Source organism: Bos indicus, chromosome 10 (genome assembly GCF_029378745.1).
Source record: "Bos indicus isolate NIAB-ARS_2022 breed Sahiwal x Tharparkar chromosome 10, NIAB-ARS_B.indTharparkar_mat_pri_1.0, whole genome shotgun sequence".
In the NCBI taxonomy this organism is placed as follows: domain Eukaryota; kingdom Metazoa; phylum Chordata; class Mammalia; order Artiodactyla; family Bovidae; genus Bos; species Bos indicus.
The window spans coordinates 14,471,638-14,499,019 of NC_091769.1; the positions used below are offsets into that span (position 1 = coordinate 14,471,638).

The window sequence follows — 27,382 nt, forward strand, 5'->3', positions numbered from 1 at the left end:
AATAAAACAAAATTTTCATTAACTGAACCATACATAGCTAGTTTACATTTGGTTCCTGATTTTAATTTTAATTGCATTAAAAAACAACATCCAGGGTTTTTTAGAAAAAATTAATCTCACAAAATAACAAAATATGTTTGTTTTGTTTGTGTATGTATGTCTTTCTTAAGCCAGAACTTAACGACTGGTTTCACCATTTTAGTGACTGGCTTGTTTTCTTAAGTTTCCCATTCATTTGGAGAGTTTCCAACAATTGATAGTGCTCTATAAATAATTCACAGTAATTGCATCCCGCTTTTCACTAACCTTTTATGCAGTATGCTCTGTGAGAGTGGAACTTAAGTCAATGGCATTTATTCCACGTGGTATGTGAAAGAATTGCCCTGCCCCCTCCACAGGGCAGTGGCATTTCAGTGTTCTTGTGTTGCTGTCATGATTAAAAGTCATCATATGTGCAATTACTCTTGAAATCCTGGTTCCACGAGGCAGAAAAAAGGGAGGAGGCGTATTTCCCTAGTCATTTTGATGACTGTTATTACTAACAGAGTGACACTTATCACATGTCATATTACAATTTATGCTGAAACATGAAATATTTGCAGTCAGATCATAGGTCAGTCCCCCATTCTTAAATTATATCCTACCTCACCATTAGAGAAGCACAAATATTCCCTATTATAATTCTTCTCATAATTGAAAATAATTTGATTAGAAAGTATTTAGAAATTGATATGCAGAATAGTGTTATAGAAATTAGATGCCTACTTTAATTGTATGAGATTGTACAAGCTTTATCAGAAAATATATGATCAGCTCTAGGTTATTTATTTTGTGAACAGGAGTCATCTGGGCCGATTCATATTTTTTCGGTTCTCCTAGAATTTGAAATTCTAAGCATAAATAATTTCAGTAAACATTGTAAAATACAGATGCAATTGATCTTATGCATGACATAAATTTGTGTGGGAGTCCAGATGTTGAAATGTGAACACAGGTTGCTTCTCCCTTATGTCCTATGTGAATCTAGGACTTTTTAACATTTCATTTTCAAATTTCTCCTTTTCCTTACACACTTTTAAAAATTCTTATAGAAATTCTGTTTAGTTTTTTGGGTTGATGTATCTTTTAATAAAATCTTATTAGGAACTAGATGGAAGTTAACACACCTCTAACCTTGTGTGTATTGTACTAGACCCATCTTCATATAGAAAATTATAAGATTAGTTGCATTTGTCCCCAAATATCGCTTTTGAAGTCAGTCACGTGTTCTTTTGGATACCTGCCCTGAGCAAGGTACTGCACTTGGCAGTGTCAGAGGTGTAACACCAACATTCCGGGCCTTGGGAGTACTGTTCTGTGGGTTCTGTTGCTGGCATACGTTCTGTACCTTCTCATCTCCTTTACTGGTTTCTTCTCAGCTCCCTGATTTCTGGATTTGGAGTTGTTCGGGTCCATTCCTCGTACCTCATCTCTATTTATTTCAATTCCTAATTGAGGCACTTCCATGGTAGTCTACTGGCTATGACTCTGTGCTCCCAGTGCAAGGGGCCTGGATTTGATCCCTGGTTAGGGAACTAGAGCCCATATGCTGTAACTGAGAGTTTGCATACACAACTGAGAATCCCATGTGCCTTACTGAAGATTCCACATGTCACAACAAAGATTGTAGATCCCCATGTGCTTTAACCAAGACACACGCAGCCAAATGTGTATGTGTGTGTTAGTTGCTTAGTCATGTCCGACTCTGCAACCCCATAGACTGTAGCCCACCAGGCCCCTCTGTCCATGGGATTCTCCAGGCAAGAACACTGGAGTGGGCTGCCATTTCCTTCTCCAAAAGGAACTGTAGAAAGAAAGAAAATGAAGTCGCTCAGTTGTGTCTGACTCTTTGCAACCCCATGGACTGTAGCCTACCAGGCTCCTCCATCTGTGGAATTTTCCAGGCAAGAGTACTGGAGTGGGTTGCCATTTCCTTCTCCAATGTAGCCAAATAAATAAATTAAAATATTTTTTTAAAATTCCCAAGTGAGATTTTGTAGTTTCATGGCTTTACATACCATCTATATGTTGATGAAGCCCAAATGTATATCTCCAGTCCTGTCCTCTGCCCTGAACTTCAGACTCATATCTAATTACCAGTTGAATGTCTTAGGCATTTCAAAGTTACCCAAAGCGGACATTTCCTCTAAAATCTGTTCCTTCTTAGTTTTTCTAATCTTTGTAAATGGAAACTTCATCCTACAAGCTGCTCATGACAGAGAGTTTCCAGTCATTCTTCTTTCTTCTTTTTCTCCCAGACCATCCATTATATTAACCCACAAATCTTGTTGGCATTTCTTCAAAGCTGTTTGAGCAAGCGGACCACCTCTGACCTACCACCATATTCTAAGCATCTATTATCTCTTGCCTCCCAGCTACTGTTCTAGTTTCTGTCCTTAATTTCCTACAAAGAATTCTCTTTACCCAATAGCCAAAATGATCTTTCTGAATATAAACTCTCCACATGTTTTTTTTACTGTGACTTTTTATAGCATTCAGAATAATAGCCAAAGACCTCACCATGGTCTAAATGGTACTAAACAATCTGTCTTCCCATTACCTTTCTGACTTGTCTCCCACACCTAGTCTTTCTTATTCCAGTTCCACACACATGTCAAATACACACTTCCACCTTAAGGCCTTGAACTCAACATTTCCTCTGCCCACAGTCCTCTTTTTCTGTCTAAATGGTATGCTCCTTTACTGTTCACATATAACTGAATGAGAGGTGCATTCCTTAATTTCCTCCTACCTATAATATTTTTTTTAAATGCCCCTAATCTTGATCACTGTCTATATCCCTACCTTTAGTCTTTTTTATTGCAGTTCTGCTACGTGACATATTGTGTATTTATTTGATTATTGTCAGTCTTGGCCCCACTAGAAAGTAAGCTCCAGGAAAGCAAGAACCTTGTCTGATTTGTTCTCTACCCCAGCCACAATGCCCACCATTGTTCTTGGCAGTTGGAGGTATGCATTATTTATTAAATACGAAAACTAGGTATCTAAGTGGAGAGTGTGTCATATACTCTGGTAGAATTTGGGGATATAGCAGGGAAGACAATGGAGCTTGACCCTGACTTGAAACTTGCAATAAAATAGGATAAGATACAGACCCTATATTAAGAATTCACAGATTGTTTGGTAATTAGTGTTTACAGTATAGTTAAACAAAGCATTTACTAGTGAAGTTATATAACACTTTTGAAGAAAAATAGTATTAGCAGCAACATGTGACATATCATAAAACATCAGAGTAGTTGATGCCAATGGATGAACTGGCATCAACCACAAGATAGGGAAACATAATCCATCGGATAGGGAATATAATATGTGAAATTTTAGTACATTCTTCTTCTGAATTCCACGTTCAACATTCACAGCATCCTGAAGTAAACTTATTTCAAATCATTCCCTGTGTATACTCTGTCTGTACTGGAAAGAACACAAGCATTAAATTGAAATAGACCTGAATTTGAATCTTATACCTGCCATTCATAAATTCTTATTACCTTAATATCCTCACATCTGTTTCTATTATTATCTGTGAAATGTGGCTTATGTTATATACAACATATAGAAATTAGAATAATTCTGTGGACTGTTAGAAATTGTTAGTTCCCCGTTTCATTTTTCTTTCTCCCCTTTCCTGACTACACCATTTAATTATTATCTCACAAATATTTGAGTATCTATGATGTGCTAAGTATTTTGCTAGATACTATATATACATTGTTGAATGAAGTTGATGTGGTCTCTGCTCTCATGAAGCTAAAAAGTATAGGATTATATATTTAAGGATGACTAGATAAGAGTCTTCTCTTTCTGCTAATAAACACCATAATTCTATGATCTTTGCTTGAAATTTTAGGTTTAGCCTCCTCATCCCATGTGTCATAGATTATATCTGGCCAAAGTCTTCTATCTATGTCCCTTTTCCACATCTGGTAATACTACCTAGATTCCTACTACCCCCTCTTGCCTAGCCTGTGGTAACACCATTCTAAGTGCTCCTTGCTCTTTCACGTAGTGCTGTGGTGATCTGCAGCCAGAGTAAGAATTTTAAAGTCTGATCATAGCACTCTTCTGTCCAAGAACCTTCAGTGGCATTTATCGGCCAGCAAATTGTGGGTAGCAGGTTTGCACCAATAATACTGAAAGCTGAAAGACAATGGTATCCTCACAAGATAAAAAGGAAATAACCGTCTCAATTAAACTGTCATTCAAGAGTGAGGGCAGGGGACTAACCTGGTAGTCCAGTGGCTAAACTCTGTAATGTCAATTTTGGGGTGTCCAAGTTCAGTCTCTGGTCAGGGAACTAGATCTCACATGCTGCAGCTCAAAAGATCCGGCATACCTCAACTAAGGCTTGGCACAGCCAAATAAATAAATAGTTTTTTAAATGCTTTGTGGTGACCTAAATAGGAAGGAAATCCAAAAGAGAGGGGATATGTGTACATGTATTAGGCCTTTCCAGGCGGCACAGTGCAGGGGACTTCAGAGATATGGGTTCAGTGATTAAGTCGAGAAGATCCCCTGGAGGAGGAAATAGCAACCCACTCCAGTGTTCTTGCCAGGATAATTCCAGGGACAGAGGAGCCTGGCAGGCTATACTCTGTAGGGTCGCTAAGAAGTCGGACAACTTAGCAACTAAACAGCAATAACAATCCAGGATAGTAGACAAAGAGAGGTGAAAAGTAAATGAATAAGGTGGTAGAAATAAATCTATATGTATCAATAATTATAGATATATGTTGCCAGTTAGTAGATTGGTCAAGTGGAACTTAAAAAAATACAGCTATCTACTATTTTTAACTATTTTAGAATATATTCGTAAAACATGAAGACAGAAAAAGGTTGAAAGGAAAGGGTTGGGGAAAAGATATTAGGCAAAAACTAATCAATAGAAAGCTAGTGAGGTTATATTAACATAAGACAAAGCAGACTTTAAGCCAAAAAGTTTTGTGGGTTTTTTTTTTTAATTTTAGGGATGAAGATAGAAAGGACTACTATATGATGATAGAAGAAAAGAATATATAATAGTCTTAAGCTTGTATATAGCTAATGCTGCTGCTACTGCTAAGTCACTTCAGTCATGTCCGACTCTATGCGACCCCATAGACGGCAGCCCACCAGGCTCCCCCGTCCCTGGGATTCTCCAGGAAAGAACACTGGAGTGGGTTGCCATTTCCTTCCGCAATGCATGAAAGTGAAAAGTGAAAGTGAAGTCCCTCAGTCGTGTCCGACTCTTAGCGACCTCATGGACTGCAGCCCACCAGGCTCCTCCGTCGATGGGATTTTCCAGGCAAGAGTACTGGAGTGGGGTGCCATTGCCTACATAACCTTAAAATGCATAGAGCAAAAAAAAAAAAAAAAGCTTGACAAGGAAAAGTTAATAAATCCACAATCATAGTAGGAGAATTGTCTTTCAGTAATCAATAGATGAAACAAATAAAAATTAAAGATATAGAAGACTTTAACATCATCATTAACAAGCTGATCACATGATCATATAACACTCTTTATCAATCATATTGAGAGGATATAGAGGTATAGAAAACTTAAGAATTGATTATATACTAGGGGACAAAGCAAGTCTCACTTAAGTTTGTAACTTACAGATCACTTTTTCTGACTATAATACAATTAGTTTAGAAATTAATAATAATAATCTTAAACCTCTTATTCATTTGAGAATTAAAATGAACATATCTGAATAATTTATGGGTTGTATAGCACATTATAATGGGACGAAAATATTTGCAACTGAGCAGGGAAAAATAGCATATGTGAAAACTCATGAGCCCAAGTCATACTTAAAGGATAGTTTTTTATATGTGTGTTAGAAAAGAAAAATTGGATATTAATAGGTTTAGAATCTAAACCAATAATTTTTTAAAAGAGCAATTTATTCATTCTTTCAACAAATATTTATAAAATTTGCCCAGTACAGGGTTAGGCACTGGAGATACCATATAGAGCAACAACAACAAAATGTCCCTGTTTTTACAGAGCTCGCTTTCTAGTGGTTGGAAACAAATAATAAATTGTGTAGAGTGTTGATGAATTCTATGAAGAATAAAGAAAGAGAGAATGAGCTGTTCTACGTAGGATAGTCAGAGAAGTAACATTGGACCTGAAGGAAGTGATGGAACAAGTCAAGTGGATATTGAAGGAAGAGTGGTCCAGGCTGAGATGTAGGTAGAAAGGGCCTGAGGCAGAAAGATGTTTTGTGGAACAGAGTGAGTATTGTGCATAAGAGAGATTTGCAGAAGCAGAAAACTGAGCTTTTCCAGTCTGTTTTAGTGGTTTTACTCTTAAAACACCCATCTACCCTGGAAACTTTCTAGCTTCCTAACGTGTAACACCCACTTACTCTGTGCCAGGCCTTGTCCTCTGTGCTTTACTTATCTCACTAAACCTCACAAGTCTATAACATTAGGACCAATTTCCCCTTTTCAGACATAAGGCACGAGAGACAAGGTGAGGTTTGATAACAGTCCATGTTCACATTAAGTGTCAGAGCTAGCATCAGAACCCAGGCAGCGTCTCAGAGCATACAGCCTTCCCTCCTCTCCCTCCCCTGGCAGGTTGGCAGTGGTTGCAGAATGCTTCCTTGCTGGGAAAGATTTAGTGTGATGGTCTTAGCCTGATTGAAATAGGGCGGCACCTTTGTAAGTTTTGAATTATGAGTTTCCCTGCTCTAGAATGCAGTTAAGAGAACTTAAACATTACCACGTATTTTTTTAGTTCCTAGAATACATGTGTTCTGCCTCAGTTCCAGTCTTGTCTTTGCCATTGACTGTGTATGCTTGAACACGTTTTTTAACCTTGCTTTTAGATATTTCTCCCTTAAAAGGGAGGGATTAGATAAGACAGTACTCAATATTATTGACTTGCTCAATACATTGTCTGAATTTGTACTACCAAAATTAAAGGTTGGTACCAACTTTTTTGTTTATTTATATGGAACCTATTGTTCCAAATGGAAAGAGAAAGTAAAGAAAGTATGAAAAGTATAGATGTTCTCTTTGCTTGTCTTCTTGTTATTTTAATACTCAAAAAATTTATACCAGGCTACTTAGCTTTTACTTAGCCTAAAGTGTGTATAGATTGTGTGCTCAATTTTAAGGGCTGGGACTATTCCCAGAAGTTCTGTGCTGGTCACAAAGTGGAATGCTCAAGGACTCAGCACTAAAAGTAACTTATAAAAGTGCTTCCTTCATGCACTCATTGGAACAGGTAATTACTGTGGCAACAGCAAACTAATTTGAAGTGTTAGCTGTTAATTAAAACAATGCAGAGGTGTATAGTTGTCTTTTGGTGTAACCAGAGCCTCCATTCAAACTTCATTAATCACTTTACAGTTAATGTGTTGAGGAAGGTCAAGGCAATTGAGATGCAGTATCCACTGAAAGTAAACAAATTCCCTGTCTCTGGGTAGAATGCCATTTGCAAAGTTAAGGGATGCACTTGACTCCTACCTGGCGTTGCCTTTGTCTTCCACTTCTTGAAAATTAAATGTTAATTTGGTACTGTCATTGCACTGTAAACCAAACCACACAGCATTTTTAGTGCTCGAAATCGAACCCAAACTTCCACAGATGAATAAACGTGCATCATAATTAAATCATCAAGTTTCCCCTTTTAATTCACTTGGAAATAGGAGACCCTTCTTTTGGAATAGATCAGCTTTCTTGATAAGCTAATTGAGTTGCCAAACTGTCCAGTATGGTATCTAGTATGTACTAGATTATTTGCTAATCATTTCCCTATCACTCCTATCAGTCTCATATATCCAGGTGTTGCTCACTGTCCAGTGTAACAACACTGTTTTGAGTCCTTGTGTATGCATTCAATTATATATCTTTACATTTCAGTGTTTGTAATATAGAATGTTTTAAATGTTGACATTGGAAGACAGTATGATACTTTGAGAAGAAAAATGGTATATGATTGTTAAGTGTTACATATTATATTGCCTGGAATAAAGTTGCTAAATGCCTTCAAATCACACTTCATATTGGCTTAGACCAACAACTTCTCTGTCATACATTGAGAAAAAACACAGTGTAAGCTTTTATATATTAATTTATGGCATGAGTTCAGACATATCATGAATTAAATCATGACATGTAGTTTCATACATTGTAAAAGTCTGATGTTAACACAGATAGTAAAGTAAGTGGTAATTTGTTGTAAAACCAGTATAATACAGGGGTTCCACTTTTGAAAATGTGTATCACTTTATACAAAGTATAAAATTTTTTTAAGTTATTTAAGTTATTTTATAATTGAATAGTATTTATGTATAATAGGGAGGTTGGTGTTTAGAAAAAGTCTTTAGACACTGTATAGATTAAAGTATTCTCTGGTAAAGTGAACAATTGATGATTTTTATAAGCTTGCCTTTCCTTTAATTATATGTATCTGAATTTCTGTACAATTAATTGATAAAATTGCCACCCTACTCCAGTACTCTTGCCTGGAAAATCCCATGGATGGAGGAGCCTGGAAGGCTGCAGTCCATGGGGTCGCTGAGGGTCAGACACGACTGAGCGACTTCACTTTCACTTTTCACTTTCATGCATTGGAGGAGGAAATGGCAACCCACTCCAGTGTTCTTGCCTGGAGAATCCCAGGGACAGGGGAGCCTGGCGGGCTTCTGTCTGTGGGGTCGCACAGAGTCGGACACGACTGAAGTGACTTAGCAGCAAAGGCTAAGTTTACCTTCCATAATTGTCTTGACCTTTGTCTACTCAAGTAGGAGAAGCAGAATGAATTGTTGAATGAACAGTCCTAAATATGGATATATATACATATTGATATATGTTTCTTCTTAGTCGTACCTGAATTTGTAACATTTTATATGTGAAAAATTACAAATACTTAAACCATTTCTATAAGTCAGTCACTTTAAAAACACTTGTCAATGACCTCACAACTCTGTAAACATACTAAAAATCTTGAATTGTACGTTTAAAACAAGTGAGTTTTATCATATATAGTCACACCTTAATAAAGCTGTTAAAAAATTTCAGAGCAACCACATGATTACTTCCACCAAAATAACAGAAAATGGTGTTTTCATTTTTAATAATGATGGAATATATGTTTTGTTTTTATTGTATGAAATAAGCAATTTTTGTAATAATTCTGTGTGGTAATAGATGTAAACTAGATTTGCTGTGGTGATCATTTCAAAGTATACACAAATATTGAATCATAATGTTGTACACCTGAAAGTAATATAATACTGCATGTCAATTAAATCTCGATTAAAACAATAAAAGAAATGAGAAATGTTTACTGCTAGGTCATTACCCAGTAAAATTTGGGAGCCTGGAAAATGTAGTTTGCGGCTTAGCATGTAAAAATGGGAAATTCCTGAGAAGCTAAATTTCTTTCACCCACATCTGTCCTACCCCAGTTACACCTTAACATTACTTGGATTAAGAGAAGACCAATTTGATCTTGGCTAATATGTAAAATCTTTTGTGGAGCAAGATTTTAGTTCTTCCAAACTAATTTGTTTCTTTATACTTACATGAACGTGCCATAAAAAGTGCTTGTTTATGTTACGCGGTTGGTTTTGACATCTTTATTTAAAGCGTACTGTTTCTGGATGGTGGTCAGAACGTGCCGTCAGTGCAGTCCATGGGCACACATTTCATTTCACACGAAAAGTCTTGATGAGATGTAATGGTATTTTATTTCTGCAAACATAATTCCCTTAGTATTTTTCACAAATGAATGTATTCATATTGCTTGATTTAAATTGTAATTATTTCACTGTATCTGATCACTTGAACTGGGCTCTGAAGGTTTTTTAGAGTGTAATTTTATTTATTTTATTTTTGGTTGCGCTGGGTCTTTTTGCTGAGTCGGCTTTTCTCTAGTTGTGGCAAGCAGGGGCTACTCTCTGGTTTCAGGGTGTGGGCTTCTCTTGTTGCAGAGCATGGGCTCTAGAGTGCGCAGGCTTCAACAGCTGCAGCACCTGTGTCCGTGGTTGCGACTCCCAGGCTCTAGAGCACAGGCTGAATAGTTGTGGCACATGGGTTTAGTTGCTTCATGGCATGTGAGATCTTCTTAGATCAGGGATCGAACCCATGTCTCCTGCACTGGCAGGCAGATTCTTTACCACTGAGCCACCAGGGAAGCCTTGTTCTGTAGCTTTCTGAAAAATACTGAGAGATGCTAGCTTTAAGAAAAAGATAACTGTCATACTTGATCCTTGTGACTCTATGACTTCTTACATAAATTTATATCTTAAGCCAATGTGTTTTGAGATTATTTTAATGAAATGTAGGGATGCAGTTTATCTGTATATATAATTGAGACAAACAAAAGGGAAACCTCCCATTTTATGTGGCTCTGTACCGTGCTTAGCAGAGAACACACCACCACATACCATGACAGTATGCTATAAGGGATCTGGAGCCAGAAGACTTGGGTTTGATGTCTAGTTCTGCCTCTTATTAACTTGTACCATTGATAAACTGCTTAGCCTTCTCTATGCTTCAGAGTTCTGGGCTCTAAAAAGTGGATAATAATATCAGAATTAACTCAGAGTTATTTTAAGGTAGTACATAATGAATCACTGTGTAAACCATGAACCTCAATAGAAATGTAAATTACCACTGTTATTAGTGTTCTCTGAAAGTATCATATTTCTCTTACTGAGGATGTATTCAGATTTATATTATGTCCTTAGTCATTTTGTTTAGTAATCCCAAGTGATTTTTTTTTTCTTTCCACAGAGCATATCATGTCCCAAGTGGGAAAATACTAGCTGTAAAGGTGAGTGCTAGATAAGTTTTATGAAATTCATGAATCTTTTGATGCTTACTGCTTTCTCTCCCACCGCGACCCCTGTTAGCTTGAATCATAGGTATTGTCAAAGAGGAAATGAAGCGGTTTAAGGTTTGGGTGGTGGCCCTGTTGTGACCTTCAGGATCCCCGCACTGTGATTTGACTCATCGTCTCCTACGCTTCTTTCCATGTTCCCCTCTCAGTGCACCACTGCCTTCCTCATCTTACAGTTCAGAAACTTGGTAGATGTTCACTTCTTTCTTTCTTTCATCTGCCACATCCTGTAAGTCACCATGTCCTGTCAGCAATTTCCCCTGAAATGGGTCCATGTGCCACTTTCTTTCTGTTCTCATCCTCATTGCCTTTGCCTTGTATCAGGCTCACATACCTCGTACTCAGACTTTTATAACATCTCCACTGTACCTTTCACCTGGCCCCTGGAGTTGAGAAGTTGAACCCCAGACCTGATGCATCACTGTCTTGGCATCCCTCTTCCCTCAGCCCCAGTAGTGTAGAACGGAAAGCCTATGATGCCTGTCTCCCTTCTTACGGCATTCTGAGAGACCCTAACACCGCACCATCGAATAGAGTCAAGCTGCACCTAACTCAGGCATGTTCTAGGCCGTTACCTTAGATGCTTCTCGCTTGTTCCCCTCGTGTCCACAATCCACACTCCATCCCTGCTGTTCTCCAAGATCCCAATCCTGCCCGTGCTGCTTTGCGTTTAATTTCTGACCTTGGCTGTTGGTGCTTGATTTTCTCATCATTTTATCTCAGATTTCCCTATGGAGTCTCTCGAATTGCACCTCTGAACCCTTATCACCTCAAATTCAAGTCCATAGAACTCCACTTCCAAACTGGGCTTTTAGCTAACAAACTTCATCCCTTACTCCCCTAAAGATGAGTTAGGCCATCTACAGACAGACCCCTACACACCTTCCAGCTGCACCTTCTGCTTTACCTGCCCGTTGCTCTCTGCAGTGCCCATTATCCTCAGTCTCTTAATAATGAGAGCTTTTATTTTTTGAATGACTGCTATATGACCGGTATAATGCTTGATTCTATGTAGCTCTTATCTTTAATTTTTAAATGTATAAAGTAAGCCTATTATTTTAGATTTGAGGACACTGAGACTCAGAAAGCTGAACTGTCCAAGGTCACCCAGATTGAAGAGCCAAGACCAAGATTTAAAACAAAATGCATCAACTCCAAAGCACATGTCTTCTCCTACACCATGCAGCCCGTATACATGTTATTAGCACTGCCCATGCCTTTGATTTTTATCTGTCCTTTCAAGGTCCATCTCCTCCAAGATGCCTTCTTAGCTGTCCATAGTGAGCATGTATTTCTGCATCTTTTATCTAACCTAGGAAACTAAGAATAAGAGTGATTAAACTGCGTGTGTTGTATCTTTTAGTAAACTCAGACCAAAACAGACTCAAGCCTCCTGACTGCTGTGCAATCCAGAGTTGTTCTTCAATACCACACTTAATACAGCACTGAGGATGTGCTATGTGTATTATCAAGTCTAGTTTTAATAATTCAAATAGCTTTTGGTGGAGCGCTCCAACAGAGCTCCTTCTCGGGATGTTTACTTTGATATTCCAGCCAAACTAGGTTCACAGAATTGTAGAACTGAAAGAGACCTTAGAGATCATCTACCGTGGCCCCACATTTTAAAAAGGAGGAACCTTGAGTCCAGCCAGTTCCCAGGGTAAGTGCTATAGAGATCAGGCTCCACCTCAGTCCTCATGAGTTCACTTGAGTGCAGCTCTGTGGCACCAGCTTAGCATTAGTTGTCCTTTCTGTGTCTTCTGAGCTCCATCTTCAAAGAATGCCTCCACCAACTCAGCACTGTTTTCCTTTGTATCTAGTTATTTGTTTATTCCTTTGATGTCAAAACTTTTAGACTGTTGCCAGTGATGTTTTAAAGGTAATCAACTTTAGTTTGTTTATTCCAGGAGAGGGGAGCACTGCTATAAATCACCCCCCAAAGCCCCACTATTTGGCCTTGCTACTGTATTATAATTTTTCATAATTTCATACATTTTCATTTATGTTTAACCTAGGTTGATATTAAACTTCTTCTGCATGATTATTTAGCTGGGTGTGGCAAGGGGCCAACAGTTATCTCTGGAAAGGATTAAAAGCAATTTAAAAGAAAAGACACATTTTTAAAAGGCTGTTAAAATAGAGACCTTCAATAAAGGAAAACAGTAGGGCTTTACAAATATGCTGTTTGCTAGACCTAAGCGTAAAACTGACCTACAGGACAGGGACTGTATCATATTCGCTTTGTATCCGTTGATTTTATAGAATTAAATGTTAGAAGCTCACATTGAATGAATGAATGATTTGAGTAGATATAATTATTGTGTTTAAACTTTTGGTTAGCCCCGAGCTTCTTGGCAGTGAAGGCAAAAACCATTTTGTCTATATATTAGTCATTGTTGTTCAGTCGCTCAGTCATATTTGACTCTTTGCGACCCCATGGACGGCAGCATGCCAGGCTTCCCTGTCCTTCACCATCTCCCAGAGTTTGCTCAAACTCATGTCCACTGAATCAGTGATGCCATTCAACCATCTCATCCGCTGTCACCCACTTCTCCTCCTGCCTTCAATCTTTCCTAACATCAGTCTTTTCCAGGGAGTTGACTCTTCACATCAGGTGGCCAAAGTATTGGAGCTTCAGCTTCAGCATCAGTCCTTCCAATGAATATTCAGGGTTGATTTCCTTTAGGACTGACTGGTTTGATCTCCAGGCAGTCCTAAAGGACTAGTCATAATCTAAGAGGAAAAAAAAAAGTGTCATTATTTGCTTTAAAACAGGCTGAGTTTTTTCACTAAATATTAGGAGTGTTATTTAGTTTCCAGATATTTGGGGATATTCCATATATCTTTCTGTTATTAATTTCTAATTTAAATCTATATGGTCAGGTAACATACTTCATATAATTGAAATTATTTTAAGTTTATTGATATTTATTTTTTGGCCCAGAGTGTGAACTGTCTTCGTAAGGGTTCCCTGTGTACATGAAAAGAATGTGTAGTCTGCTGTGTAGGATGTGGGATAAATATCAATTAGATTAAGTTGGCTGATAGTGTTTTTCCAAATTTCTGTATCTTTACTGACTTTTTATCTATTTGTCCTATCAATAAAAAAACAGGGTGTTGAAATCTATAGCAACAATTGTATACTTGTCTATTTTTTCCTTGCAGTTCTATCATTTTCTTTACTTCGTATTTTTTTGTAGATCTGTTAGGTTATTTAGGATTTTATGGCCCCTTTATCATTACAAAGTGATCTTCTTTTTCCGTGGTAGTATTGTTTACTCTAAAACCTATATTGTCTGATATTAATGTAGTTACATCAGCTTTATTTTGACTGGTGTTCGCGCGATATAGTCTTTTATTTTTAACCTGTTTTATCTTTATATTTTGGCCAGTCTGATTATCTTTGCTTTTTAATTGAGGCATTTATATCATTTACATTTCATGTGATTATCAATACGGTTGGATTCGAGTATATCAATTTGCTGTTTGTTTTCTATTATTTGTCTATGTCCTTTTTAGAAAAAACAGTTGCTTTAAAGTTTATAGTATACATGGTTAACTTACTGAGGTCCACCCTCAGGTAATATCGTCCCACTTGACCTGTAGTACGAGCGCTCTACATGCTGTACTTTCATTTCCCTCATCCTGACCTTTGTTGTTGTTATTGTACATTTTACTCATGTTAAAACCCCCAAAATACATTGTTACTGATTTTGCTTTAGATAGTCATTTTTAAAGGCATTTTACATGTAAGAATAGGTTTATTTTATATTTGCTCACATTTTTACCATTTCCAGTGCTCCGTATTCCCTTGTACAAACCCAGATTTCCATCTGGTATCGTCTCGCTTCTGTCTGAACGACTCCCTTCCTTTACCTTCCTTACAGTGCACGAGTCTCCTGGCAATGAATGCTTTCAGCTGCTGCATGTCTGAGAAGTGTACATTGACTTTAATTTTTGGAAAACATTTTCACCAGATAGAGAATTCTAGTTTAATTGTGCTTTACTTTCAGTATTTTAGAGATTTTGCTTTACTGTTTTCTGGCTGACATTGTTTCCAGTGAAAACCTTACTGTACTGTCATTTAGAAATCTTTATTCCTCTGTACATTAGAATTGACGTCTTCTCTGACTGCTTTTAAGATTTTTTTTAATCACTGTGCATGCTCAGTCACTTCAGACGTGTCCAGCTCTTTGCAACCCCATGACTGTAGCTCTCCAAGCTCCTCTGTCCATGGGATTCTGCAGGGAAGAATACTGTAGTCGGTCACCACGTCCTCCTCCAGGGGGTCATCCCTACTCAGGGATCTAACCAACATCTCATACATCTCCTGCATTGGCAGGCGAGTTCTTTACCACTAGTGCCGCCAGGGAAGTCCCTCTTATTGCAATTTGATTATGGTGAGTTTTTGTGTCATTTTCTTCATGATTCATGTACTTACGATTTGTTGAGAGATTTGGATGTGTGGATTTTTAACTTCCATTAAACTTGGAAAAATTTTAGCCATTATTTTCTTCACATATTCCCTCACCTTTGGGAACTTCAGTTCAGTTCAGTCACTCAGTCATGTCCGACTCTTTGCGACCCCATGAATTGCAGCACTCCAGGCCTCCCTGTCTATCACCAGCTCCCGGAGTTCACTCAGACTCACGTCCATCGAGTCAGTGATGCCATCCAGCCATCTCATCCTCTGTCGTCCCCTTCTCCTCCTGCCCCCAATCCCTCCCAGCATCAGAGTCTTTTCCAATCAGTCAACTTCACATGAGGTGGCCAAAGTACTGGAGTCTCAGCTTTAGCATCATTCCTTCCAAAGAAATCCCAGGGCTGACCTCCTTCAGAATGGACTGGTTGGATCTCCTTGCAGTCCAAAGGACTCTCAAGAGTCTTCTCCAACACCACAGTTCAAAAGCATCAATTCTTCAGCACTCAGCTTTCTTCACAGTCCAACTCTCACATCCATACATGACCACTGGAAAACCCATAGCTTTGACCAGATGGACCTTTGTTGGCAAAGTACTGTCTCTGCTTTTGAATATGCTATCTAGGTTGGTCATAACTTTCCTTAATTGCATATATATTAGGTCACTTGAAGTTGTTGTTCAACAACAACTCTTTGCAAACCCCATGGACTACAGCACGCCAGGCTTCCTTGTCCTTCACCATCTCCCAGAGTCTGCTCAAACGTGTCCATTGAGTTGGTGATGCCATCCATCCATCTCATCCTCTGTCATCCCCTTCTCCTCCTGCCTTCAGTCTTTCCCAGCATCAAGGTCTTTTACAAAGAATTGGCTCTTTGCATCAGGTAACCAGAGTATTGGAGCTTCAGCTTCAGCATCAGTCCATCCAGTGAATGTTCAGGGTTGATTTCCTTTAGGATTGACTGGTTTGATCTTCTTGCAGTCCCAGGGATTCTCAAGAGTCTTCTCCAGCACCACAGTTCAAAAGCATCAATTCTTCAGTGCTCAGCCTTCTTTATGGTCCAACTCTAACATAAAGTTATCTCAGTTGAAGGTTTCCCACAGCAAAATGATACTCTGTTGTTTATTTGTTCTAGCCTTTTTTTCTGTCTGGTGTTTCAGTTTGGGATAGTTTCTATTGTCAAATGTTCAGGTTTGTATTCTTTCATATGCATCGTCTAATCTGTTATTAATTTTGCTCAGTATATTTTTTCATTTCAGATGTACTTTTTATCCCTATCAGTTTAAATGGGTCTTTTTTACATCCTCCATATCTCTAGTTAACGTGCTCTTTCTTCTGACTTCTTGCATATGTGGAATATAGTTATGATAACTCAATTAATGGTATTGTCTCTTAATTCTACCATAACTATCATCTCGCGGTCACTTTTGACTTGCTTTTGCTCTCTATTTTGCGCTGTATTTTTTATTTTTTTTAATACCTTTTAATTTTTTATTGGATACCAGTTATATGGCATAGGTACATTCCTGTATATATCCCTGATCTTTATTCTGAGGAGCTGCCTATTGAATCTGAAACACTTTGATCCTTTCAAGACTTGCTTTTAAGCTTTATTAGATAGGACCAGTCCAGTTGTTCAGTTCAGTTCAGTCACTCAGCCGTGTCCGACTCTTTGCGACCCCATGGACCGCAGCACGCCAGGCCTTCCTGTCAATCACCAACTCCTGGAGTTCACTCAAACTCATGTCCATTGAGTCAGTGATGCCATCCAGCCATCTCATCCTCTGTCGTCCCCTTCTCCTCCTGCCCCCAATCCCTCCCAGCATCAGAGTCTTTTCCAATGAGTCAGCTCTTCGCATGAGGTGGCCAAAGTACTGGAGTTTCAGCTTTAGCATCATTCCTTCCAAAGAACACCCAGGGCTGATCTCCTTTAGGATGGACTGGTTGGATCTCCTTGCAGTCCAAGGGACTCTCAAGAGTCTTCTCCAACACCACAGTTCAAAAGCATCAATTCTTTGGTACTCAGCTTTCTTTATAGTCCAGCTCTCACATCCATACATGACTACTGGAAAAACCATAGCCTTGACTAGATGGACCTTTGTTGGGAAAGTAATGTCTCTGCTTTTTAATATGCTGCCTAGGTTGGTCATAACGTTCCTTCCAAGGAGTAAGCGTCTTATAATTTCATGGCTGCAGTCACCATCTGCAGTGATTTTGGAGCCCCCAGAATAAAGTCTCTCACTGTTTCCATGTTTCTTCATCTATTTGCCATGAAGTGATGTTGCAGAAAGTGAAGAAGAACTAAAGAGCCTCTTGATGAAAGTGAAAGAGGAGAGTGAAAAAGTTGGCTTAAAGCTCAACATTCAGAAAACTAAGATCATGGTATCTGGTCCCTGGAAGGACTGATGTTGAAGCTGAAACTACAGTACTTTGGCCACCTCATGTGAAGAGCTGACTCATTTGAAAAGACCCTGATGCTGGGAAAGATTGAAGGCAGGAGGAGAAGGGGACGACAGAGGATGAGATGGTTGAAGGGCATAACCAACTCAATGGACATGGGTTTGGGTGGACCCTGGGAGTTGGTGATGGACAGGGAGGCCTGGCGTGCTGCAGTCCATGGGGTCACAAAGAGTTGGACACGACTGAGCAACTGAACTGAAGTGAACTGATGCAACCACATGCCATGATCTTCGTTTTCTGAATGTTGAGTTTTAAGCCAACTTTTTCACTCTCCTCTTTCACTTTCATCAAGAGGCTTTTTAGTTCCTCTTCAGTTTCTGCCTTAAGGGTGGTGTCATCTGCATATCTGAGGTTGTTGGTATTTCTCCCGGCAATCTTGATTCCAGCTTGTGCTTCTTCCAGCCCAGTGTTTTCTCATGATGTACTCTAGATATAAGTTAAATAAGCAAGGTGACAATATACAGCCTTAATCCTATTTGGAACCAGTCTGTTGTTCCATGTCCATTTCTAACTGTTGCTTCCTGACCTGCATACAGGTTTCTCAAGAGGCAGGTCAGGTGGTCTGGTATTCCCATCTCTTTCAGAATTTTCCAGTGTTTAGTCTAGAGCTAACTTTCCCGGGTCAACTGAAGCAGTAGTCTTCTGAATACTCTGTCCTGATGCCTTGGCAAATATAGGGTTTTCATCCTTCCTGGTGCGAACACAAACTCTGCCTAGTGTAAGGTCTGGAGATCGTTTCTTCTGGTCTTTCTTGGGGTTCTTTCCCTGGCCTCATGTAGTTTCCTGACATCCATGTGCAAATCATTACTCACCTAAAGACTCCAGGTGCCCTCTGCAGTTTTCTGCAGCTGTCTCCTTTTGCTCTTCTGCCAGTGAATTCTAGCTGCCTTGGCCTCCTCAACTCCCAGTTCTCTCAGCTTAGGGAGGTGGTTGAGCTCCCCTAGCTTCCCCTCCCTGCATGGGTACTAAAAACTCTTGTCTAGTCACTAAGCTGGTCATAGGACTCATCTCATTGGTTTTCCATCTCTCAGAGATCACTGTCCTATTTTAGCTGATGTCTAATTTCTGGAAGCCTGTTGATTTTTTCTGTTTTGTTGTTATTTATTTATTTTTTTTAGTATCTTTTCCATTCTTATCACTGTGCTAATCCATACACTTATTTTTGCCTCTTGGCAGACATGTCTCTTGACCGGCTTTTAAATTGTTCTCTAAAATAGAAGCTACAGAAGTCCAGTAGATAGTACTATCCAATAGTACTATATTAAGCAGGTGTCTGGGCTTCCCAGGTGGTATGGTGGTAAATAATCTGCAGGAGATGCATTGGGTAGGTAAGATCCCCTGGAGTATGAAATGGAAACCTGTTCCAATATTCTTGCCTGGAGAATTCCATGGACAGAGGAACCTAGCAGGCTACAGTCCATGGAGTTGCAAAGAGTTGGACACAAATGAGCATCTGAGCACACACTCACACACAAGCAGGTGTCTACTCTGCTGACTCACTGATAAAGAATCCACTTGCCAATGCAGGAGACCCAGGCTCAATTCCTGGGTCAGGAAGACCCCAACCCCCACTCTCAGGCAAGGAAATGGCAGCGCACTCTAGTGTTCTTGCCTGGAGAATCCTGTGGACAGAGGAGCCTGGTCAGCTACAGTCCATGGAGTCAGAGTCAGACAAGACTTAGGAGCTAAACAACAAAAAACTCTGCTAAGCACTGTACGTGTATTTTCCATGTTTAAAGCTCACCGTGACCTTTTGCATTTACTACTGTTATGGATCTTCATTTTACAGATGCAGAAGCTGAGGCACAGAATACGTAAATAGCTTAGTCCCATGCCTAATAAGTAATGGAAGCAAGCTTTGAACCCAGGGAAGTCTTGCCTCAATCAAGTCCATGTTGTCAACCTCTGTTCTGTATTCCTGTCCACTACTTTGGGATTTGGCTTCTTAAAGCATAGCTCTGGTCACATTTCTTCCCTTCTCAAAAGTCTTCAAAGACTCTGCATGACTTCCAAGTGAACTAAAAGCTCTATGGGAGGGAACTCAAGACCTTGCACAACACATCCTCAGCCTACTTCTAAAGCATTCTCTTATGTGTCTGAATTCTGTGCTGCTTTTAAGTTGAACTCATTGCCTTATCTGAACCCAAGTACTTTCTTACTTCAATACTTTTATTCATGTATTTCTTTCTAATTAGAATGCCTTCACCGTCTCCAACCTGTCCAAATCCTCAACACCCGTCACGGGTCAGCTCCGAAGCTTGCTCCTCCTTGAGCTGACTTGAATAGATCCTGTCACATCTGGTAGATCTATCACTTACCACCTTCTCCTTCAGACCTCTCTAGGATTCTCTGAATGTGTCCCTTACGGGTGTCATCACAGGGTGACTTCTGGTGTTCTGATAGTATACATGTTACATTTCCCCTAGCACATTGAAATCTCTTTGAAAGTGGTGAACAGGTCTTGTTATCTTGTCTTAGTCACTGATTTATGTAGAATCTTGCATATGGAGTGTAATACAGAGCACTATGTGTCATGACTTGGGGTTCAACACATAATTTGTTGAACAACTAACTGAGTAAATAAACTTTAGCCTTTCATTTGTTCTTTCGTTCATTCATTCATGTTTTAACGTAATATCCTAAAAGCAAGTTCAGTTCACAAGCAAAATATCGCATAGTGTTCTTTGTGTTCATTGCTCTCACCCAGAGTATTTCTTAGCATTTTTTATATTAAGGGCTGAAATGAAAGGTTAAGAGTTAGAAGCACATTTGATCTTTTCCTGAACCCCTCCTGACTTTTGTGTGACTTCAAGCATGTCACTTGAACCTCTTAGTGACCTCAGCTGTGAAACCAGGCTGCCTAGTGTCATAGAGGGATTGCGAAGAGCAGCAAATCACAGTCCTTGTCCGAACAGAATCACCTGCAGGGCTCTGATGCCTGCATAGAATGATGAGGGAAATTTAATTTCCCAAGTCAAATGATCATTTTCACCCATACTTTAAATGTCGTGTGGGATCAATTAGATGAGAGTCCTTGAAAATCTGTTACTTTTCTCTTCCTACTCAAAATATTTCTAATTTTTGTTCTTGTAAATGTTCTTATTTTTTAGACTTTTTTGCCCAAAGGTTATTGCAGTGTCTAAGCATATTAGTGTTTACCGCTTCAGACTTCAGAGGTGGAAAATATCACTTCAGATATTATGAAAAGCAAGTTGAACTTTGGGAATAATAGAAGTACCCTGAACTTTTAATTTATATCACTGAATTTAGTAAAAAAAATTGCCTCAAAGAGAGTACTTTGAAAATGTCACTAGTGCTATTTTAAAGATAGCTATTTGATGACTGTATCTAAATACGTGTTTCTAACTAGCTTTTGGGGGGTGACAGTGGTGGGAGAAATGTAGTTAAGCAAGACGATTGCAAACAAGTAGAGCAGAAAACAAATAAAAATACTATTAGCCATTTTGCAAATAGAACCTTTTTATACTGTTAATGTATTGTGTAACATCTTTGAAAGAGCAGAGCTTAAAAGATTCCCTTGTACTACATATTTTCTAATTGGGAAAAACCCACTGTACAGGAAATTTAGCCTTGTATGTAGCACATGCTGATTATCATTCTTTGACTGCTTTGGGTTTCTGCTGCTTTTAAAGTAGCATTTAAATGGACCATTTGATTAATCATTTGTATACTGACTGTAATCCTCCCAAATTTCCTTTCTGAGTTGTACATACTGTAAAAGACAATTATGTCGCCACAGATTAAATAAGCGAATTAAAACAGAATAGCAGCTTAATTTGACCTGTGATTTTGCTCTCCTTCCCTTTAGTGGAGCGTGTGCCACTCCAGCAAATAAATGAAGTCATCCATGACAGCTTGTGATGAATTGCCGTATTTATACTGTATATTTTAATAGCCTCACACTAATTTAAATTGAGCACAGAGTAAATTATAATTCAGTCACTTGACTGCTTATATTTAACTTGACAACTCATCCTTACTTGTCCTGGAGGTGTAGTGGAGAGCCGCGGAAATGCGCTCAGGTATTTCAGTTTCTCGCTTAACCCTTTCTCCAGGAAGTGCTTCATGTTCAAATTCTCTCCAGTTTGAAAAATTGAGCTCTTCCTAAAGAGAAGAGAAAATAATCATGAAGACTCAGGGAGTTCATACTTTCCTTGTTCTTCCAAAAAAATTTAGTATTTGTCATGCTTTTTTCCCAGGTTTTCCATTTTAGGGTAGATTTTACTTTCCTTCTCAAGTTCCCAGAAATTACTTTATTCACTTTTTTACCATTATGGAATCTCCACTATCCTGGATTAAAGCAAATTTCAAGAATGATCAAGACCTTTTAGAGTGCAATGGATCAGTCCCACGAGTACACTATTACTCGCTACAGTTTAGGCCAGTGTGGCAATTTTATTTATTTTGGTATTTATGTCTTTGATTTTAAGTTCAATTATAGAAATCAAACAGTTCATTTCCTTCCTGTCTAGAAGTAGCTTCTTATTTAGAGAATTATGGTTGTAAGATGTGGTATAATTAAGTACCACATCACTCAGTGGGCACCACTTGTTTAAGACCGTGTGCTGGGTGCTGGGTATGGAGGGAGGGAACCAGAGAAAAAATGCACAAGGCTTAGTTGTTGCCCTTCGTGGGCTTACAACCACTGTACTCTCTAGGCTTCAGTTTTTAGGAGCCACGGCATTAATGCGAAAGGCAGCATGTGATGGGAGAAAGATAGAGGGTCTGATAGAAGGCTTTAGTGCCGGCCTGATGGAGGTGGTGGTGGCATTCAAGCTATGTTTAAAGCATAGAAAAGGTATTATGGCCAGTGACTATGGAATGGAGCGAGAAAGCACACCTCGCGTGGAGGGAACACCTGGACTAAAGACGGAAAGTGGGGGAAAGCACGGGACATGTGGACTGGTAGCAGTCATCTGGTTCTACATGTAGATTGGATTTGTGGTAAGGAGTGGTGGGAGAAGGAACTGGAATAACAAATTGGAGGTAGATTGTGGAAAAATTCCTTGAATATCATGCTAGAATTTCAACTTTATTCCAGACTATGGAAGCCTAATTAAGATTCTCTGTGAAAAGAATATGTTCTTGGCTGGTAGTTTTAGGTTATTCCAAGATTTTGGTTAGCCATGTGGAATCATGTTGTTTCTTGATTGGGGGCCTGGAGATGCAGGTCTTTGGTAGTGATACTACACACTGAATAAACAGCATTTTTTTTGAAACTTTAAATAAGGGATTCTCAACCTTACTGTGGGCTACAAAATCAGCTGGCAAGTTTTTAAAAATGCAAAGATATGGGCCCAACCCCAGAGATTCTGATTCCTTTATTTTGGGTAAAGCCTGTGCATCATCAGGTTTTTTTTAAAGTGTCCTTATTGTATATAAATACCTTGATATAAAGGTAATTATAATGTGAGGCAAGGGTTGAGCACCATTGCTTTAAATGATGCTTTATTCCTTTTAGCAGAATTTTTCAGGCTGGAAGAGTCCCTGCACTTGACACAGAGGGTCAATGTTAGCTCTAATATTATATGGTATAGAATTGAAATAACACTAGATGAATTAATTTTGTTGCTAACTTTTATACAGGAGCAAAAATGTAAGTGAATATTGTAACAAATGACTATTGATTGAGAGAAATGTTTAAATGTTTTCTTGGCAGTTTTGCCTTACACTTACAATCTAGTTTAGTGAGAGCTTTTATAAATAACCCTAAAGCAAACTCTTGATAGAAACTGCTGTGCCTTCTTGTACTCATTCTACCCTCCCCCAGTGGATGTCAGTACTAGAAAATTTGTGTTTTTGGAGATTATCCTTTTCTTTCCTTGCTCTGTCATCAGTTTACAATTGAAAATTTATGTTTTTTCCTCCAGTATGATTATATATATATGTGTGTGTGTGTGTTTTATATATATATATTCTGCAATTGTAATACAGAATGTAGATCAGTGTTGGATGGTGTATAATTACTGTCCTTGGTAATCCTGAATAAGTTTTTATTTAGAAATGTCTGGAATCAGAAACTCTGTCACAAATCTTTAAAACTATTGTCTAGTTATTTTATTATTATCATTGTTCTTTTTAAGTAAAAAACAATTCCCTTTGAATTGACTTCACAGTAAATGCTAAGTGAAATTTGAGTGGTTGATGGTCTTCTTTCTTAAAATAAGTGTTCAAACTAAACTAGTATTATATGTATGTTTATAAATTATTGTACATTTCTTTGTTATGAATTTGACTCAGTGGTTGATATTTTAAGGGAAACCATAAAGCCTTGGAACATACTGGAAATTGTGTGGTCCTTGGAATCAGGGAGAGGCCCTGATGTTGCCGGGCCTCATGACTCCTCAGAGCTTTGGTTTCTTCCTTTTTAGAAAGAAAGGAATTAGGTGAAATAATTTCTGAGGTTCCTTCAAGCTCAGTTTTATAACAGTTGTGGCAAAGAAAGATTACCCAATTGGAAGAGTATAAAAACCTGATATGTTTTAAAAACTCCTTATTTCTCTCATAACTAAAAATCTACTTTAAATGTTATTTTTACTTATCATTCTCTTCTGCTTTGCCCAGTATCTGAATTACAAGACAATTAATTTTTAATGGTTTCAGGGTCACTCCGGTCTTCCTCGTCTCAAAATAACCAATGTGGCCAAAATAGGGTGTGTAAATTAAGGGTGTTATAACGTAACTGACTTTTGAAGCCATTAATACTGACCTTTGAGACCTGGCTTTTTCCTTGATCCCATCAATCACTTCTATACCACCTCCCCCAATGCAAAGTGTTAGACAGATGTGGACACAGTTTGTATTACCAGAGGTTATGGTGGTGGAGAGGAGAAAAGTGGAATGAATAGAGGAAACACCGTATTTTTTAGTTTTTATATTTCATAGTGAATGTGGCTAGATTTAATTTAAAGGTGAATAAATGTGTGAATGTTGATTTCCTTGTATGTTTAGGTCATACTACTAGATATTACACTGGAACTTCAGAAGCAAATTATGTCTGAATTGGAAATTCTTTATAAGGTAATTTTTTTTCTTGGTTATTTTTCCTTATAAAGTATGCCTGTGACAGTATTGGCTTGCAGGCTTTTAACTGCTTTTGTCTTATTTTTGTTACAGTGTGATTCATCATATATCATAGGCTTTTATGGTGCATTTTTCGTGGAGAACAGGATTTCAATATGTACTGAATTTATGGATGGTGAGTCTTCCCTTTTATAATACTTTAAAAGTGATTTTGAGAGTAGAATACTTTAAAACCTGATGTTGATACAGGTATCAAGTAGAATTAAAAATAATTAAAATATACTAATAAGTACCTCCTTTATGCTCTAAAACATCTTAAGGGTTCCCAGTGTTAAATATTTATAGTTGAGCTATAATTTCAAGAATGTCGTTTCATTTACTTTTATTGAAAATTTAAATAGAACAGATTAAATGCTAGTCTAATCAGTGGTTTGATATTTGATTCTTCTATACAATCTGTCTTCACTTGTGAAACAGATGTTCTGTTCTTTTAATGTTTCAATAGCCAAAACAGATTTTCTTTTAAAGAAATCTATTAACCCAATGTCCTACGTCTTTTAGAAAGAAATCGGTTCTTAATTGCAAGATAAGAAATCGTTTTCTAGCACAGCTGTTTAGCCAAGATGTGTTTAGTTTTCTTTGGACTCTAGCCCTTTCCTTCCTTCATTTTTTATTCATTTCTACTTTGGTAAATCTTTTTTGATCTGAATATTATGGCAAAAATGCAGATTTCTTGGTTCCCTGTCAGTGAAATGATGTCACCACTGTTATTGTTTATCCATTTGAAATCAGAGCAGTCTTTACATTTCACATATTCAATTTTTTAATGTCCAGCTCATTAAAACTCAACATTTGGAGTTCCCTGGTGGTCCAGTGGTTAGGACTCCATGCTTTCACTGCTATGACCTGGGTTCAATCCCTGGTCAGGGAACTCAGATCCCTCAAGCCAAGGGATGCAGCCAAATATATATACATATATATATAGTTCATTTGGGGCATTCTCAGTATATTAATAATACAGTTAGTTCATTCCCTATAAGACTTTTTAATGAGCCTACATTGATACCTTGATACTATAAGAATGTGTTCTAAATTTGTTATAGTAGATGTCAAGAATTAAAAGTCTTACAAACATATTAGTATGACAATTACTCTTCAAGGAGACCAGCTAGAAAAAGTGAGTTCACAGAGCCAGTGAGTGTGTGCATGCTCACTCACTCTGTCGATTCTGACCATTGCAACCCCGTGGACTATATGTAGCCTGCCAGACTCCTCTGTCCATGGAAGTTTCCAGGCAAGAATACTGGAGCAGATTGCCATTTCTTCCTTCAGGGGCTCTTCCTGACCCAGGGATCAAACCCACATCTCCTGCATCTCCTTGCATTGGCACGTGGGTTCTTTACCACTGAACCAGCTGGGGAGCCCTTCATAGAGCCAGTACATGTCATTGTTTTATGGCTTTCCATCATCCTTTTTTGACTCCTCAATTTGTGTTACATTAAAAAAATTATTTATTAAGATGGTAGGATGTGCATTTATGCAGTTCAGTGGTTTTCAGTACATTCATAGGATTGTATAACCATTACCATTAATTCCAAAACGTTTTTATCACCCCAGAAATAAATTCCCCACCCATTAGTAGTCACTTCCTATATTCTCTTCCCTCTAGTCCCTGGCAACCATTAATCTACTTTCTATCTGTATGAATTTCCCTATTTTGGACATTTCAGATAAGTGAAATCATACAGTATGTGGCCATTGCATCTGGCTGCTTTCACTTAGCATAATGTTCTCAAGGTTCACGCATGTTGCAGCATTTATCAGCACTTGATTCCCTTTTTTATGACTGCATAATAGTCCATTATGTGGATGTACCATATTTTGTTTACTCTCATCCGTGATGAGCACTGATGCTCCTTAGAGGGGAAGCTTTCAGTCTTTCATCATCAAGTGTGATTTAGCTGTGGGTTTTTGGTAGGTGTCATTTATCAAGTTGTAGAAGTCCCCTTCTCTTCCAAGTTTGTTGTATATTTTTTATCATAAATCAGCATTAGATTTTGTCAAGTGCTTTTTCTATTGAAATGATCATGTGTTTTTTGTCCTTTATCCCATAGTTATAGTGTATTAATAGATTTTTGCATATTGAACCAATCTTGTATAATCTATTTTATATGTTGCTGGATTTAGTTTATTAGTATTTTGCTAAGGATTTTTACATTCATATTCTTAAGTGATATTGATTTGTAGTTTTTCTTGTAATGTCATTGTGTGAGTTTGATACCCAGATATTTCTGTCCTCAAAGGATGAGTGTACAGTGTTCTGTCCTCTTCCATTTTTTGGAAGAGTTTGCTGGAAAGATTGATGTTAATTTTTCTTAAAACATTTGGTGTAATCCACTGGTGAAGCCATCTGGTCCTGGGGTTTTGTTTGTGAGTAGTTCTTATGGTCAGGTGGCATCTGTTGTCTATTATTAGGAGAAGTCCAGTACTTCTCTGTTGCATCTTGTACTGGAGTTGCCAAGAAAAACACAATCCAGGCAAGCACTGGACTGAA

The 27,382-nt window shown here is 38.2% G+C and overlaps 1 protein-coding gene across 13 annotated transcripts in view; it reads left to right on the top strand.

Moving 5' to 3' along the window:
* Positions 1-27,382, top strand: part of MAP2K5 (mitogen-activated protein kinase kinase 5) — a 268,500-nt gene that overhangs the window by 76,130 nt on the left and 164,988 nt on the right. For all 13 annotated transcript variants that reach the window (XM_070796953.1, XM_070796958.1, XM_070796959.1 and 10 more), the window contains exons 9-11: positions 10,800-10,839; positions 24,757-24,825; positions 24,922-25,003. In XM_070796953.1, the coding sequence (XP_070653054.1) occupies positions 10,800-10,839; positions 24,757-24,825; positions 24,922-25,003 (191 nt within the window). The remainder of the gene's footprint in view (positions 1-10,799; positions 10,840-24,756; positions 24,826-24,921; positions 25,004-27,382) is intronic.